At 45.2% G+C, this 16,195-nt stretch overlaps 1 protein-coding gene across 8 annotated transcripts in view; it reads right to left on the bottom strand.

Annotated features, from left to right (window-relative positions):
• Nucleotides 1-16,146, bottom strand: part of SRGAP2 (SLIT-ROBO Rho GTPase activating protein 2) — a 291,283-nt gene extending 275,137 nt beyond the window's left edge. For all 8 annotated transcript variants that reach the window (XM_004610061.2, XM_055144899.1, XM_004610060.2 and 5 more), the window contains exons 1-2: nt 16,012-16,146; nt 13,562-14,177 (exon numbers count right to left, since the gene is read on the bottom strand). In XM_004610061.2, coding sequence (XP_004610118.1) covers nt 13,562-13,628 — 67 coding nt within the window. In that variant the 5' untranslated portion in view covers nt 13,629-14,177; nt 16,012-16,146. The remainder of the gene's footprint in view (nt 1-13,561; nt 14,178-16,011) is intronic.
• Nucleotides 16,147-16,195: the final 49 nt, after the last annotated feature.

Consider the following 16,195-nt stretch of genomic DNA (forward strand, 5'->3'; position numbering starts at 1 on the left):
TCATTAATCAAAGTAACAGATACCATCTACCCTAAATACTTCAATGTTTCATTTTAAATTGCTGACAGTAAACTGAGTTGAGATAACTTACATCACCACAAATCACTGAATAAATAACAGATCAAAAGATATAACACAATAAGGGATCTAAAGATACAGCACAAAGCCCATTAATGTCATTTAAAGACGAAACCTTAAACCGAGAGTAGCGGAGATGAGTAGGTGAGTTTATGGTATCCTCTGTGGTTGCTATCTTTCCCGCAGAACAATAACCAACTTCTAAACTCTATAAAGTCTCAATTTGTGAAAACCAGTTTGAGGTCATAGGTCCTAAAAAGGATGAAGTGAGGAATTAGTAATTCATCTTTTCACTTTCCAACTGAGAAGCTGAAAATACCAAAGGTAGAATGACTTGTTCCACATTCTTTGGCTAATCCTCCACTTGCATATAAGTCTCCCACCCTCTGAGTGCTATTTTGTACACGCTATAATGACAAAAAATATGGGTTGGCTTTCTTAATAATGACATTCATTTTAAAACAACAGACTCTTGGTGTCATAGAGATAGTACGGCTAAGGTACTTGCATGCGGCCAACCTGGGATCAACCCCCAGCATCCTGTATGATCCCCTGAGCACCACCAGGAGTAATACAAAAACAGACTTTCACTTGGTTTATAGATGAAAAGAAAATAAACAGGGGCTGGAGTGATAGCACAGCGGGTAGGGCGTTTGCCTTGTACTCGGCCGACCCGGGTTCGATCCCCGGCATCCCATATGGTCCCTCAAGCACTGCCAGGAGCAATTCCTGAGTGAAAAGCCAGGAGTAACCCCTGAGCATCGCTGGGTGTGACCCAAAAAGCAAAAAAAAAAAAAAAAAGAAAAGAAAAGAAACATAAACATGAATACATTTCAACTGTCACACAGGGTACCTCATCATAATCCACAAAGAAATCTTAAAATTGACAAGGAGCCTATGAAGAGGGGTCTAAGGAGGCAACCCAATATCCTTCCGGGGACAGCCTGAAGTCACTTCCCCACACCCCAGATGTCTAGATCAACCCTACTCTGGTTTCACATCCTCAGTACCTCCTCCAGTTTGTCCTACCCCAGATGTCAGGGATTAAAAGGCTCCCAGTTCCTAATTTCTTTTATTTTAATTACAGCCAAGCACCCAACTTCCTTCTTTTCTTTTAAATTCTAATACTGCACACAACCACACAACGACATGAGTGCCTTAGTACACAGGTCCCACTCTGACCCAGCAGTATGAATATGGACAGTCACACACACCATTAACAGCACGGCTTTTTTTTTTTCTTACTCTCTTACATCTCTGAATTACTCCAAGTCCAAAATTTAATATAATCATCCTGATGAAAGCATTTCTCATCCCTAGGAATGCAGTGACAAATCTATCTAAAGGCTTATCCCCTTGATTTCTCCAACTGTGAGGTACATATGCATCAGGCAGTGATCCATAACTGTCACTTCAACTGCTTTCTTACTCAGATGTCACCCTACTACTATATGAAGACCACATTCCATGTGTCGGTCCCAGGCAGTCTCCCTGGCACACCTGAGAGTGAGGTTTCTGTACTTTATGAGGCTGACGCAATAGTGCAGCGAGTAGGGTGCTTGCTCTGCATCAGCCCACCGAGGTACGATTCCCAGCACTATATATGGTCCCCTAAGCCCACCAGGAGTGATCCCCTGAGCACAGAGCCAGGAGTAAACCCTGAGCACCACTGGGAATAGACCCAAAAAAAAAGAAAATAAAGCAATTTGAGTGTTACAAGAGCATAAAGTTCATCTCAGTTCCTACTGTCCTCATTGCTTACTAGTCTGTGGAGTGAGTTATTTAATGTCCTCATTTACAAAATGACAATACTAACAATAGCCATGTCATTTGAAGTTTATTCCTAATACATGCAAAGCACTTAAAACAGAACTTAGACATAAGAAGAACTCACTGAAGACTAGACATCAACATCATTATTAGCCGGGGCCAAGAACTGTCCCACTTTACAGATGAGGAAATGAGGGATTTTTGAGACCTATTTTTATCCCCAAAACTAGAGTAGTAAATGGCACAGCCAAATTACAATGCAAGCTTTCACCGCCCCCACCCGCCCCGGCCCCAAATCCAGCACTCTTTTCTCTTAGGGCCATTCTGCCTGAAGAGAATCCTATCGTCCAATTTGTTGTGGTCCTAAAAGAACTATATCTCCAAAATAAATGATTCAGTTAAGATGCCTCCCCCAAAGATCACTGCCTGGCAAAAATCTAGCCTGATATTCTGCACCCCAAATAAACACAAGAAGTCAGTGGGAAAGGGGAACAGATCTCTAAGAATGGCTGGAGAGACCGTCAACTCTTAAGAAACAAGACGGTTTTCTTAAGCTCATGGTAAGGCATGTCTTAGCTACTCATGCTCCTCTCTTGCGTCTTGTCTCTTTTGGAGGCCTGGCCAGGCTGCTCCCATAGCTGGGGAGGTCACCTCCAGACAGCTCTCAGGCTCGGCCCACTATGCTGGTTCCAAACGCAGGATCAAGATTCACACAGCAAAGACAAGATCCCAACCGAATCACTGCCTTTGGTTCAAGTCACCTGTGAATCAGCAACTTTTCGTCTATAGTTGGTGGGGGAAGAAAAGGAATGCGAAGAAAAGACTCAGGAGCTCTGTTTTCTTCCCCAACAGATGGCAACCCAAAAAAATCTTCAGAAAAAGGGAGGCACACTGCCCAGCTGTGTTTCCTTCCTCTTCAATATATATTTCCACTTCAGAACCATTCATTCACAATGTATAAAGAAAGTCAAGGCTACTTCATGCCAAATGACTGAAAAGAGGGGAGAGTTTTCCTGTTTGTCACTTGGGCCCTCTCCTCCCCTTTACCATAGATCACGCAGCTGCTCCTAATGAGGCACCAATTTTCCTCCAACACATCCTTGGAACAGTTCCCTTCCAAGTCAATTCTGTTTTAACTCTGGGTCAAAATAAGTCTACTTTTTCTCTGAATATCTGTTTCAAGTGATGAACAAATTCCCAGATTAAAGTATGTGTTCTGCTTCAACTCCAAAAAAAAAAATCTCATTTTGGCTTTAACCTCTGAAGATTTTGAAGCTGGTATTTTTCTTGGTATCCAAGAAAAGAGCTAGGAATGAAGAGGTTTGATCCACTGAAGTAAAGTCTAGAGCAGTGATTCATTCTAAAAGGACAGTGGAGGTAATAAGAAAAAAATCCCCTTGAGGAAGCCGCCACACTGTTTTACAGTACAAGACTTGTCCTTGTGTGTTGACAAAAATCTCATTGCTTGATTCATTTAGAATTTCAAATAATACTAACATAAGGAGAAGGCTTGGTATTGGAGTAGGAGGAAACTGCACAAGCCTCATATCATGGCAATCAGTCACATGCAAATAACTCAGAAAACAATTGATTCCATATGATAGTTCTGTTCATAGCTTGGTGAGTCAAAAACCAAAGAGATTACAATATAAATGGATAGGCACAATAATGCAAATACGCACATAGATACTGCTGAGGATATGTATAGCGACGTGATGTAGGTAATACTGAGGAATCCTACCTGGGATCCTTTTTGGGACACGGTAGTGATCTCTGAGCTTAGCTCTACAAGGCCACTTATAGACGGGAGAAAGCAGGAATCTCTGCCTGGAAGTGGTGGCATCTTAGATAGGATTTTTAAAATTTTCTAATTTGTTTGTGGTGCTGAAGATTGCATGTAGGACTGCATACATACACGGCAAGTAAGTGCGTTACTACTGAATTATATCCCTAGGATAGTATTTGAAGCAAGATCCCCAAATTTATTTGGCACCCCTAGGAATCCATGTTCTTTAAGGAAATAAATAGAAAATCGTCCAAACTTCTCCAGCCTTGCCCATTTCAGAGCTACCCTTCTTTGGGAAACACTGATTTAAAGGACAAGTTTTCCAAATTTCAGGTAATAACCCATTCCAAAGAGAGGACATCCAGAGAGATGTTAAAGTAAGAAATAACCTAATATACTAAGGAAATTAAAGGCAGTTCAGCTTTAGAGCAGCATAAGCTGTTTGTAGGCAAGTGGAAAGGAACAGGTATGAAGTCTTCCAGGCGTCTTAACAGAAGAGCAAAGCCTCTGCTCCAGGCCACTCACTGCCTGTGTGGAACTCAAGGCACTGGAGATCAAATGTGGGGCTCTTTTGCAAAAAGCTTGTGCAAAGATGCCCTTAATTCTTCTCCCCCCACCTCCATCTGTCTTTTTAAAATAGTCATATTAAGGATACTGTGAAAGATATTCCGTCCTGGGCACACTGGTGGAGGAAGTCTAACACTGGTGATGGGTTTGGAAATGGATCATTGTATGCCTAAAATTATTAACAGCTTTGGAAATCACAGTGCATACATTTTTTAAATAACAAAAATAATAATAAAATAATACCAACTTAAAATGTATAAAAACCTGAAAAATATTTTCATGGTCATAGAGGTCGTATAGCAGACGGGGTTAGTCAATAAATGTTACCAAGAACCTTTTAGGTTTCAACACTATTCTTGACATGCTCCATCTCTGAAGAGACCCACCTCCCCCCACCACCATATTAAGAGCTACGTATTATTCACGTAATATTTTCCACACAACTCCCAACAAACAAACCAGCAAAACAGGCCTTGATTTTTCTAAACCACAGAAGAAGCTTAGGAAAAGAGTTTGCTGAGGAACTTGAGCAAGGAGATGATGTTGACAAGCTTCCCACTGGTTCCAAACCAACGAATGCAGGATTCTAAAACCCTGTATGCAAAAGAATGGATTCCTTGCATTATACTATATGACCTAGAAACAGTCATCCCAGAAGTCCAATAGAAGAGAGAAGACTGAAAGACAACTATTTAAAACACAACACACATGCTCCACTGTGTGAGCTAGAGAGAAAGGCTATTTCTAGTCAGAGTGACCCAGGAAGATACCCCAGGAAAAAAGTTAGACTTTACCAGAAGAGAGGACTCTAAGGAGGCAGAGATGTAAGGTTAAGAAAGGAATACTTCTGGCGCTGGAGCAATAGTACAGTGGGTAGGGCATTTTCCTTGCACACGGCTGACCCAGGTTCGATTCCCAGCATCCCATATGGTCCTCTGAGCACTGCCAGGGGTAATTCCTGAGTTCAGAGCCAGGAGTAACACCTGTGCATTGCCAGGTGTGACCCAAAAAGAAAAAAAAAAAGGAATACTTCACCACCAATACTAAGAACTCAGAGTCCAAGAATGGCCAGATAAATTAATTTCTGTTCTATCATTCACCAGTTATGTTCACCCTAAGCAAGTCACTTATCTATTACACCTCACTTTCTTCATCAGTAATACCTTCCCTCCAAGAGATGGTATGAAGGTAGGAAACAACCTATGTAAAATATTTAGCATAATGGTTATATGTATAATAAGTCCAAATAAACAGCCAAGAAGTTAGGTAACAGAACATGCATATTGTGGAAGGCAAATAGTACAGATAGGCCCCCAGTCCTCTCATAAGAGGTAAAATGAGCAAAATAGAAAAAAAATGATCATGTGCAGCCCAACTGAGGGCGAGTTGATGCTCGTCTGGGAAGTTGATCTCCAGTCAGCAGACTATAGGGAATCAATCATTAGAAGAAAGAAGTAATATTTATATGAGTCTAAGCATATCTCCCACGGGAGCCCCAGTCCCTCCGCTTGGTACTTGACTCACTTGAGACAACTTCAGAAGAGGCAAGAGACCCTCAGGATTGGTTTAAGAAAATCTACAATGAAAACAGTTTCTGTCACCCATCGACTCCTAAAATGTCCAAGATTGTTTTTTTTTTTTCTCTCTTGATCCTTAATTCTTCTTCCAAAACACTGTAGTGAGTAAGACACGACTAATCTACTTTCCTGTAGATCTTTACTTACTATGCTTAAATAAAATTTTCAAAAACCAATCTGGGTTACTTATTGGTTGCACTTTTAAACTTGGTAATACTTGACTTTTACTTATTTTAAGTTATTGTAATTTCTATAAAATGGTAATTATATTACTCATTTATTAACACGTAATGAAGAAACTTGGTGAGATGATTGTTTACTTATCTTGAGTGCAATAGTTTCATGAGTATATGTCAAACTGTACATCTTAAATATGCATAATTATAAGGCAATTAAATTTCAATTAAACTTTTAAAACATAGCAAGTTTATAGTATACTGTTGTTATTTTTTATTTATTTATTTTTCTTTTGGGGTCACTCCTGGCGATGCTCAGGGGTTACTCCTGGCTTTGCACTCAGGAATCACTCCTGGTGGTGCTCAGGGGACCATATGGGATACTGGGAATCGAACCCAGGTCGGCCGCATGCAAGGAAAACGCCCTACCCGCTGTACTATCGCTCCAGCCCCAGTATACTGTTGTTAAAAGACATAAAATTTTATTAGTATATCATGCCATTTTTATCAACATAAATAGCCATAAAATATAAATGCAGGGGCTGGAGCAATAGCACAGCGGGTAGGGCGTTTACCTTGCATGCGGCCAACCCGAGTTCTATTCCCAGCATCCCATATGGTCCCTTGAGCACTGTTAGGAGTGATTCCTGAGTGCAGATACAGGAGCAAACCCTGAGAATCGCCAGATGTGACCCAAAAAGCAAAAAAAAAAGAAAGAAAAAAATACATATAAATGCAGATGTAAAAATCTTTTATATATATATGTATATATATATAATGTTGTTAAAAGTAGAAAAGAGGAAAAAAATGTAGAAGAGAGGAAACTCTCTAGCAGAGGAGGAACTTAATAATGAACTAAGTTCAGATATTAAATTCTTTAAACAAATTTATCAGTATAGGTGATTATATAGGCTTATGTATATATACAAAACTTTGGTATAAAGGACATTTAAATGGGCAAACACCTATGTTCACAGTCACTTTATCTTCAACAGCCAAAAAGCAGAAGCAACCCAAGTATTTATCAATAGATTGACTAGGCAAAAAAAAAAAAAATGAGGGGCTGGAGCTATAGCACAGCTGGTAGGGCATTTGCCTTGCACTCGGCCAACCTGGGTTTGATTCCCAGCATCCCATATGGTCCCCCGAGCACCACCAGGAGTAATTCCTGAGTGTATGAGCCAGAAGTAACCCCTGTACATCGCTGGGTATGACCCAAAAAACAAAACAAACAAGCAAACAAACAAAAAATGTGATCTTTACATGTGAAGGCCTTAAAAAGGAAGGTAATTCTGGTTTATATCCATGTCATTTACAACATGAATGACCCCTAAGACATTGTGTTAAGCAAAATAAACTTGACACAAAAGGCAATATGCAATAACTTCAGTTATATAAAGTACTTAGAGTTTTCACATAGAAATGAGTGAAGGGGAAGTTATTATTAATTGGTACAAAGTTTCAGTGTTACATGATGAAAAGTTCTGTAGATAAATGTAATGATGGTTATATAACAATGTAAATACACTTTAAATATACTATAAGATGGTAAATCTTATGTTTATTTAATCATAATGAGAGAATAAACAAGAACAGGGAGTTTCCACATATTATTACACCCATAAAGGTTTTATATTGTAATTTTTTAAGCACTTAGGGGCCTGGAATACGGCTTAGCTGTAGCTATAGTCCCTTGACTGTATAAGTGTGAGGCACTGGACTCACTCCCTGCCAACACACACACACACACACACACACACACACACACACACACACACACACACACACGTACGTATGTATTAAAGTATACATTCCTTATTTTTAAGGCAAACAACTTTTAAGGTAACTTTCCAAACCCCTTCTCCCAGAAATTTAACTCTGTAGCTGACACTAGGTACATGATTAGTTAAGGCACTTGCAATTGCATGTGATATACCCAGGTTCAATCCCAAGCACCACCAAGAGCAATGAGCCAGGAGTAAGCCTTGAGCGCAACCAAGAGCAACAAACAAAAAACCCTGTTCCCTTGAATTTCACCAGTAGATATCTACATACCAACTCCATTTTCCCCATGAGAAGACTTTTATTTTCCTAATGAAATCTTCAGAAATCCGGGATGGAAAATGACCATAATTTTCATGAACAAAACCTTCTTTTGAAAAGAGAACTCCAGTGTCACTGGAAGCCTATCCTTATCTGAAGAATGGGCATTAAGAATGTGGGGCTGGGCACCTACTGATTTTAAAGGGATATGGCCCAGATCAGACTGTAAACATCCTAGAAATGATGAGGGCTTAGGTAAGCTTTCAACCTAACCTAACCTAAGAGGTGCATGATCAAGAGGCTGTAAATATCAGATGAGCTGCTCCAAAGGAAATTTCTGTTCCCATACTACCTGACAGTGCCAGAAATTAGAAACACTAAGGGCCCATCTCAACTACCGTTTCTAACCACTGCTACTTGGCACAGCATGGAACATTCCAACACCTTGCCCACCATCTTCCTCCAGTGTCTTTCAACTCTAAGATCAAGTGCTTGGATTTTTCCAAGAGCTTCATTTTCTCCCAGATCACCTTATGCAGATCTTATTTTCAGTGAGCAAGGAAAGAGAAGCCTTCAATCATCTTGCAGGAACATGATAGCATCTGCTTGAGGATTCAGAGATGTTTAACTGCAGCTTTTCACAAACTGATTATATTTAAAGCTCCTTTGGGGGCTGGGGGCTGGGAGGAAAGAAGCCGGAGCAAAGACCTTTGTTGGCATGAGTCAAGAATTGCTAAGACCTCCCTGAGGAACACACTTGTTTAAATACCAGCAATCCAAATTCCCAAGTGGCTGTGCATACACAGTATGCCACATGGTTGCTTCAGGTCCACATTCGGCTTTACCATTCACATTTTTGCAAAGAGAGAAAAGTGGGCCTTGAAAAGCATGTATTACAGAGCAGAGGGTGGTAACACAAAAGTTTAAACATAATATGTCTTTCCATTCTGCAGAATCAGCCCCACACAGCAGTTCTTCTACCGCAATCCTGCCGGGTTTAGGTGAAGGGCAGAGATGGGATAAGAGGAGAAGAGTTTAAAATTTCACCTGCTCTCTTAGGGGAGAGACTCTCCAAACAATAATAGTGAGTTTTGGTGAAATATTGTATGCAATCAAAGTGAAAGTAAAGTGAAATTTATTAGTTACACAGGCGGGGGGGGGGGGCTTAGGGGGGGGCTAGGGGCGTGGGGGGATTGGGGTGTGAGGGGGCGGGGTGGAGCTATACTGGGATTCTTGGTGGTGGAATATGAGCACTGGTGAAGGGATGGGTATTCGAGCATTGTATAACTGAGATTTAAACCTGAAAACTTTGTAACTTTCCACATGGTGACTCAATAAAAAATTTAAATAAATAAATAAATAAATAAATAATTAAAAAAAATAAAAATTCACCTGCTCTCAAAGATTCCTAAAAGGGTTAACAGGCAAAAGTCTGAAACTTTCCTATTAAAAGGCTCTAGATAGAAATGACAAAATTATACTTTTCAGCTTGGTGACACACATACACACACTGTTCTTCTTAAGACATTAAGGGGTGGGAAAAAAAAATAAGACAAGACCCCTAATGTTCTCAAGAAAGAGAATCTGACTGCTCCGCACACAGTGCCACTCTGTTTCAGACTATTTCTCCTGGAATATTCGAGTTCACTGTCAATCTCAAACTTTCTGGGAACTACGAAAACCCCAGGCGTGGAGATAAGAAAAAGGGGTAAGGACAGAACAGGGACTGGGTAGAAAGAATTTGAGCCACCATCACCCCCAAATTCAACCCAGATCGTCACATTTGATAACCCTGGTTGCACCTTCCCATCTTTTGTTGCACAGAAATGAACACACTGGAGGATAATGCTCTCAGGTTATAAATGAACCTGATCAGAGTTTCCCAAAATTTCCAGGGATTAATGTATATGAAAATGCTTTGCAGCAGGGAAGAGCTAGGAAAAGCACCAACATCACTACTGCTTTCGAGTCAGATATTGAGAGGCATGAACTTTCAAAGGAATCTGGACACCCACAAACCAGAAACAATGCCGGTTTTTAAGAAGGCAGCTAATAAGCCTGGCTGACTCAGGAGGCACGCCCTCCATAAAACCACACTGGGGATACCAGAGTTGGGGTCACAGCCTCAGAAATGCTTGGGGGCACAAACAAACAGGTGGTTGAAGAATGGATGAAAGACACAGGGTAGACCGGGTCCCAAAAAGTCATGCAGAGTTCACCTGGTTCAAACCATTCTGACTGGAAGCCACAACCAATATTCCGGTCAGAGACACACAGAGGAAACAGCCAAAAATTAGACCGTTTACCTGTTGAATTTACAGAGTGAAAATGAGGTGTTGAGGGTTGAAGTGACTGATGCAGGTAGCTTTTATTACTACTAGAAGAACTTAATTAGAACTTAGTTCATACCTAGACTTGTTTCCCATCTCTTAATGGCTGGTAATCCCGAAGCAAATAGGTTCTACAGCTGGAATGCGCAGCCCTGTTCGGCAAGGTGGAAGGAAGCCGAACTGACAGAGTAGTCTGCGCTATTATTAAGTATATGCGAGTGCTCGGAGCTGTGCAACTATGATTTATATATAATGTCTTGCTAGCTACCTTTGAAAAAACTAGACTATTTTGCCTATGTTCCAAGTTAGAAAACGGAGATTCTGACAAGCCCTGAAACTTACCTCCGAAATGAGACAAGAAAGTCAAAGAGTAGATTTAAACTTGAATCCCTAAAGCCTGTGCTCTTAACCACTATACCAAATTAGCAGTTTCATTTTTTTTTTAATCTTACCATCTGTAAGAGAAGAAAGACCAGTCGCACTCTGAGTTCTACATAACATGCAAAAGGTTGAAACCCTAACAATTCTGGCTCCAGCTAGTTGGGAGGCACAGCCAAACTAGAACTCAAGGCCCTTGTCACACAAGTGTATGAGTTCTAAAACCTAAGTTCTGTGAGGGAGAGGATACATCTCTAGTCCCCAGAAACAAATGGAGTTAAGGTTTTATGGCTTGGCTATGTGATCTAAGGAGAGCTTATATAAGGAAGGTGATATTTTATATATATATATATGTATATATATATATATGTAGTGTGTGTGTGTATATATAGGGGATATATATGTGTGTGTGTGTGTGTGTGTGTGTGTGTGTGTGTGTGTATCGGGGTATATTTGGAACATAGGCATACCCAAATGTAATCTATTGTAATCTTTTTTTTTAAGTACTATACTTATTAACAAATTTGGGCGTTTTTTTTTTAAACACAGTGCCCAGGATCAAATCCAAGGCCTCACACATGCAAGGCGAATGATCTACCACTAAACTACATCCCTGGCCAAATTTTGTTTAAGATTTCTTTTCCCTACTCTGGTCAAGCTTTCATTATATATAAAACGAGAATAGAAAAGAAACTTGGGAATCTGTAACTTGTTTCTAGTTTCAGATCTACCAGTGCCCTGGATAAGCCTCATAATTTCTCTGAACTCTCCTCAGCTGTAAGATGAGGGGCTGAGTATTCGTATCAGTCCTAAAATTCCTAATGTTAGGACACCTCTGGATAAGACATCATGCTCAATCACCTATAAAATTCTGTAATACTGAATATTACAAAGAAAACATATCAGAGCAAAGCAAAACGGCCCCCCTTTTATTTTTGCAAGGTTGAAGAGAAACTCCAAGTAGCCAACTGTATTACCTCATCTCAATGAGCAATGTTTGTAAATACACAAAGTGTTTAATTTTGAAACTCATGAGAAACCTTCACCAATAAGAAACAAGCAGATACAGTCCTATTAACACCTATCAAGACTGCACCCTTCAAAACAACAACAACAAAAAAAACAAAAAACATGTAAAAAATCACTTTGCACCTTAGACAAATGGCATGCTTCAACAGAGAAATCTGGGAAAGTCAAAGTTATTAACACTCCCTATGGCAACAGTCAAGAATAGGATGTGTAAAATGGAATGACATAATCTAGTTAAAATTGCAGGGGGGGATTCCAAGAGCAGACTGCATCTAGACAGGACACAGGCCAGTGGTCTATTGTTTACAAAAACAGGCCCAGATTATGAACAGTGACAAGAGGCCAAGACCTCAATTATAACTCGCTACAACACTTCTCCCAATTCCAGTTCAGCTGAAGCTATTAATCAGTCAACTCCCCCATCTCTGCAAAAAAAAAAAAATATTTGCAACCAAGTGGATACAAAGTCCCTTAGGGTACCTCCAGCACTGACCAAGCAGGTGACATTAAAAAGATCCTACAAGCACAATAGGGACTCCATACCACCTTCCAATCCTCTAAGGCAAGGCAACTGTCCATTTCAAGTCCGCCCTACCCCCACCCCAGCAAGGTGTCAGAGAGAAGACGAGGCCCTTCTAAGTCCTCTGTGATAGGAAAAGGTCTCCTTCCATTGATGCAGAGATAGAACAGGGGCCCCTCCCTCTGTACTCTGAAACAAAGGAAAACCCAGAGCTTCCTCCATGTGGTGCAACATTCAAGGCCACCCACATCTCCCAGTCCTCAGCGGAGGTCTCAAGGGCTAAAGCTACATGGCTCTTCCCAGTCACTAGCCAAAAAAGGGCAGTACCTTGCACAAACACATGCTGGGGCCCTTTAATAGGCAGAAATCGCTCCTGGGGGGGAACTGCTGCTACGAAGGCTACCTGGGAAGGGGCTCTGATTCAGGTGCCAAACCGAAATCGAACCGCATGTGCACACAGGTCACATGTCTTCTCCAGGTCCACCTTTGGCTTTACCATTCACATTTTTGTACAGAGAGAGAAGGGGGCCTTTAAAGACATGTAATCTGGAGCAGAGAGTGACAACACGAAAGGGTTAAACAATTATGTCTTCCCATTCTTCAGAATGGCAATTCTTCCATCCCAATCCACTCAGGTTTAGGTGAGGGCGGAGACCACAGAAGAGTGACCTTATTCTTTCTGTTCTCCGATCACCTAACGAACACAGGGCAATCTAAGACTAGGCATTTACCAGGTGTACCCTCGGCTGCTACAGACTGTCTGTATCCCAAGCACTAGCAAATGTCTTTTTTTTTTTTTGATACAGTAGTGCATTTTTAAAAAAAAAGGGGCGGGGGGGGGGTAGTGGAAAAAAGGGCCCCTCCAAATGGCACATCTCCCCAAGGCTGCCCTTCTGGACCTGGAAGCCTGGTGTCCACTCCCACCTCTGAAATAAATTCCCACACACCTGTCAGATTGTAGCTGTCCTTCAAGGAAACCTGAGCCAAGCACCCAAAAGGAAACTGCCCCTTCTCTCCAGGAACCTCCCTCCCCTCCCCGCATCCAGCCTGGAGGAAAGGGCTGCCCCCCCAAATGGTCAGCAGGACAGAGGCCAATCTAGAGCCCCGCTCTGAAAATTCCTTTCCAGAGCATGTGGCCCATGGCACTGCCCATCCCAGGAATAAGATCTGCCTAGGAGACCACCTCTGGGGCCAGCCTAGCCCCTCTGCTCCACCCAAAGAACCGAACATCCTGAGAATCTGGGTGGAAATGCATGCCTCAGTGAGCCACAGCACAGACGCATTATGCTATTTTTCAAAGCCCTTACCTTTGACCTGAGTGTCATACTCTGCTATGATCTCCTTATCCTTTTTGAATTTGGCCGGAGACGTCATTTTTCCTTCTTTCTTCCAAATTCAAATGGTGAATTTATAGATCCACGGGGGGAAATCCAACCACCGAAATCAATACCTCCAAGACCGCTTCTCTCGAGGGCTGAAGGGGCCCCCCGCGGTGGTCTCCAGCGCTCCGGGGAGCGCAGGCTGCGGGCTGCGGAATGGGCAGGCGGCTACGGCGGGCACATGCAGACGGTGGGCGCTGGGGCCGGGCGCGGCAGCCTCTGGTTCCTGCGCTAGAGCCGGAGCCGCAGCCTCAGCATTAGCCGGGAGAACTGCAGCGCCCGGAGGCTGGTCTGGGGTCTGACATCAACGACACAGGCAGGGAGTGGAAGTCCTTCCGCACAACATGGTGTGGGGGGCGTGGGGGTGTGGACGCGCCCAGCTGTATCCCCCGGGAGGGAGTGGGTGCGTATCGGGGTGCAGGGGGAGGGCTGGGCGTGCTTCGCGGGTTTTTGTTGCACAGGCTGGAAGATGCTGCAAATCAAATCCCAAACGGGAGCAAGCAGCGCGGACTGGATCGGAAGTCGTTTGCTCCGGTTCAGTTGCCTGTAAACGCAGGGAAAAGGGGAGGGGGCGATTAGCCCCGGCGCAGATCCTAATCGCCGAGGGGTGGGGTAGGGGACGGCGTTCCGAGCTCGGCCTGGGCCCATTCATCTCGGCCGAACGAACGCCTCGCGCTCCGCAGAGTGCGGGTGCGGCGAGGTAGGGAGGAAGGAAGCTCCCTCCGGATTTTGTGTTCAGGCTGAAAGAAAACACTTTTGGGGCTGCCGCCTGCACGGGCTGCGGGTGGGGACTGCGGCGGGAACGCGGGACTCCAAGCTGGGACTGCGGCACCTCCGCGGCCCTCCCGAGCCCCACCAGGGCTGGGCAGCGGCCAAGCCGGAGGGAGCTCTCCTGGCTCAGTCTCCGACGTGGCCCCTGACCCGCGGCGGGGGCAACTCCCTGGACATCAAAGGGGATCAAAGCCCGGGAGGGACCAGCCACCCGGGCACAACTTTTCTTCCCCTCCCGCTTCTCCTCCCAGTTGTTTTGTTTTTGGTTACTAGCTTCTCTTGGCAGCCAAACGTGGGGGGGAGGGGGGAAGAGATCAGCAGGAAAAACCCTGCTATGCACGGGACACATCCAGGAAAACAATGTGGTCGGCAGAAGCAGGAAACGGGTTAGAGGCAAGGGTCGGAGTCGGGAAAACCTGGGGCCGGAGGGCGGGGGGTTGGGGGCGGAGGGCGGAAGGTAGCCGCCGCCTCCCCCTAGGCAGCCACCAGAGTGACTGTAATTGCCCTCCCCGACCATTTTTGCCATCCAAGATCAGAGATCCCAGATACCGCACCCAATTCCAGGCAATTTCCAGGCGGAGGGTGGGGAGTGTTTGGGGGTGGGGGGGATAGACGAGAGTCGGGGCCACAACTCCTCGCACCCCCGCCGGTACCCGAGAGCACTCCCGGGCCCAGGCCGGGTCGGCGGGAAGGAAGCGGGCGGGGGAAGCGGAGCCGAGCCTCGATCCCCCGCGTGCCCGGCGACCCTCGCTCCTAGGCCGCCCTGGCTCTCCCCGCGCCGGAGCGGGAGGTTCCCGCTCGCGTCTCCCACTTCCCGCGCCCGGAAAGGACCGCACCGAGGGAGCTGGAGGGAGCCGGGATGGCGTGGTGCTCCAGGCGGGCAGGAAGCTGGGAGGGGCGGGGGGCGTAAGGTGGGGTCCAGAGGCTGCACCAGCGTAGGGCAGAACGACCTTCCTTCTGCACGCGCCTGGAAGATGGGGAGTGGGCAAGTGGCTGAAGACGACCGGTGGGCCGAGGAGGCTGTTCAAAAGACTGGCACGGGCCACGCTGGTACGTGGAGTGCGAGGATATGAGCAACTTTGGGGACCCAGATATGGATCTGAGGACGCGAGTGCGAGCAGAGCCATTCCGGGGCGGCCGGAGACAGGGGCAGGGGAAGAGCCCCGGAAGCAATGCGGAACACCCATCCTTCTGTGTTCCCGGGCTTGCAAACCGACCGTCCGCCAGGGCTTGGAAGCCGGGGAGGAGGACAGTTCGATGATTACTAGTGATGCCATCGGCTTGTAGCCCCGCGGTGGACCGAGCTGACTTGGGGCGGGGGGTTGGGTGCGGGCTGCGCGGAGGCATGTGAGCCAGGGCTGAGTCCCAGGCTCGGCGGCGAAGGGCGGAGAGACGCGGTCCTGAGAAGTATTATGGGCTGCACTGGGAGATTCAGAGAGGGTCGGGGTGGGAGGGGGCGGTCTGGGAGGGATTTCGGGCGGCACCGCCAAAGCGATACCGCAGGCAGCATCCGCGCCCTCTCCTTCCCGCCGCTGCCAGGGTTTGTTCGGCCGGGGATTCCGTCAGGCGGCCGCGCAGAAGAAAGGGAAGGGGGAAGGAGCCTTTACCTGGCTCTGACGCGACGGGTCCCAGGCCCCGGGGTCCGCTTCCCACTCTGAGCTCTCCTCCCCTTTCTGCCCCGCCACCCGCTTCTACGCAGATCGGTCTCCAAGTCCCCAGAGGAGCCTCCGCCAACTCTGCAGTACCCCGCCGGGAAGTAGAGCCCACCCCCTTGCCAATCACCGCCCGTTT

This window comes from Sorex araneus, chromosome 7 (assembly GCF_027595985.1).
Source record: "Sorex araneus isolate mSorAra2 chromosome 7, mSorAra2.pri, whole genome shotgun sequence".
NCBI lineage: Eukaryota > Metazoa > Chordata > Mammalia > Eulipotyphla > Soricidae > Sorex > Sorex araneus.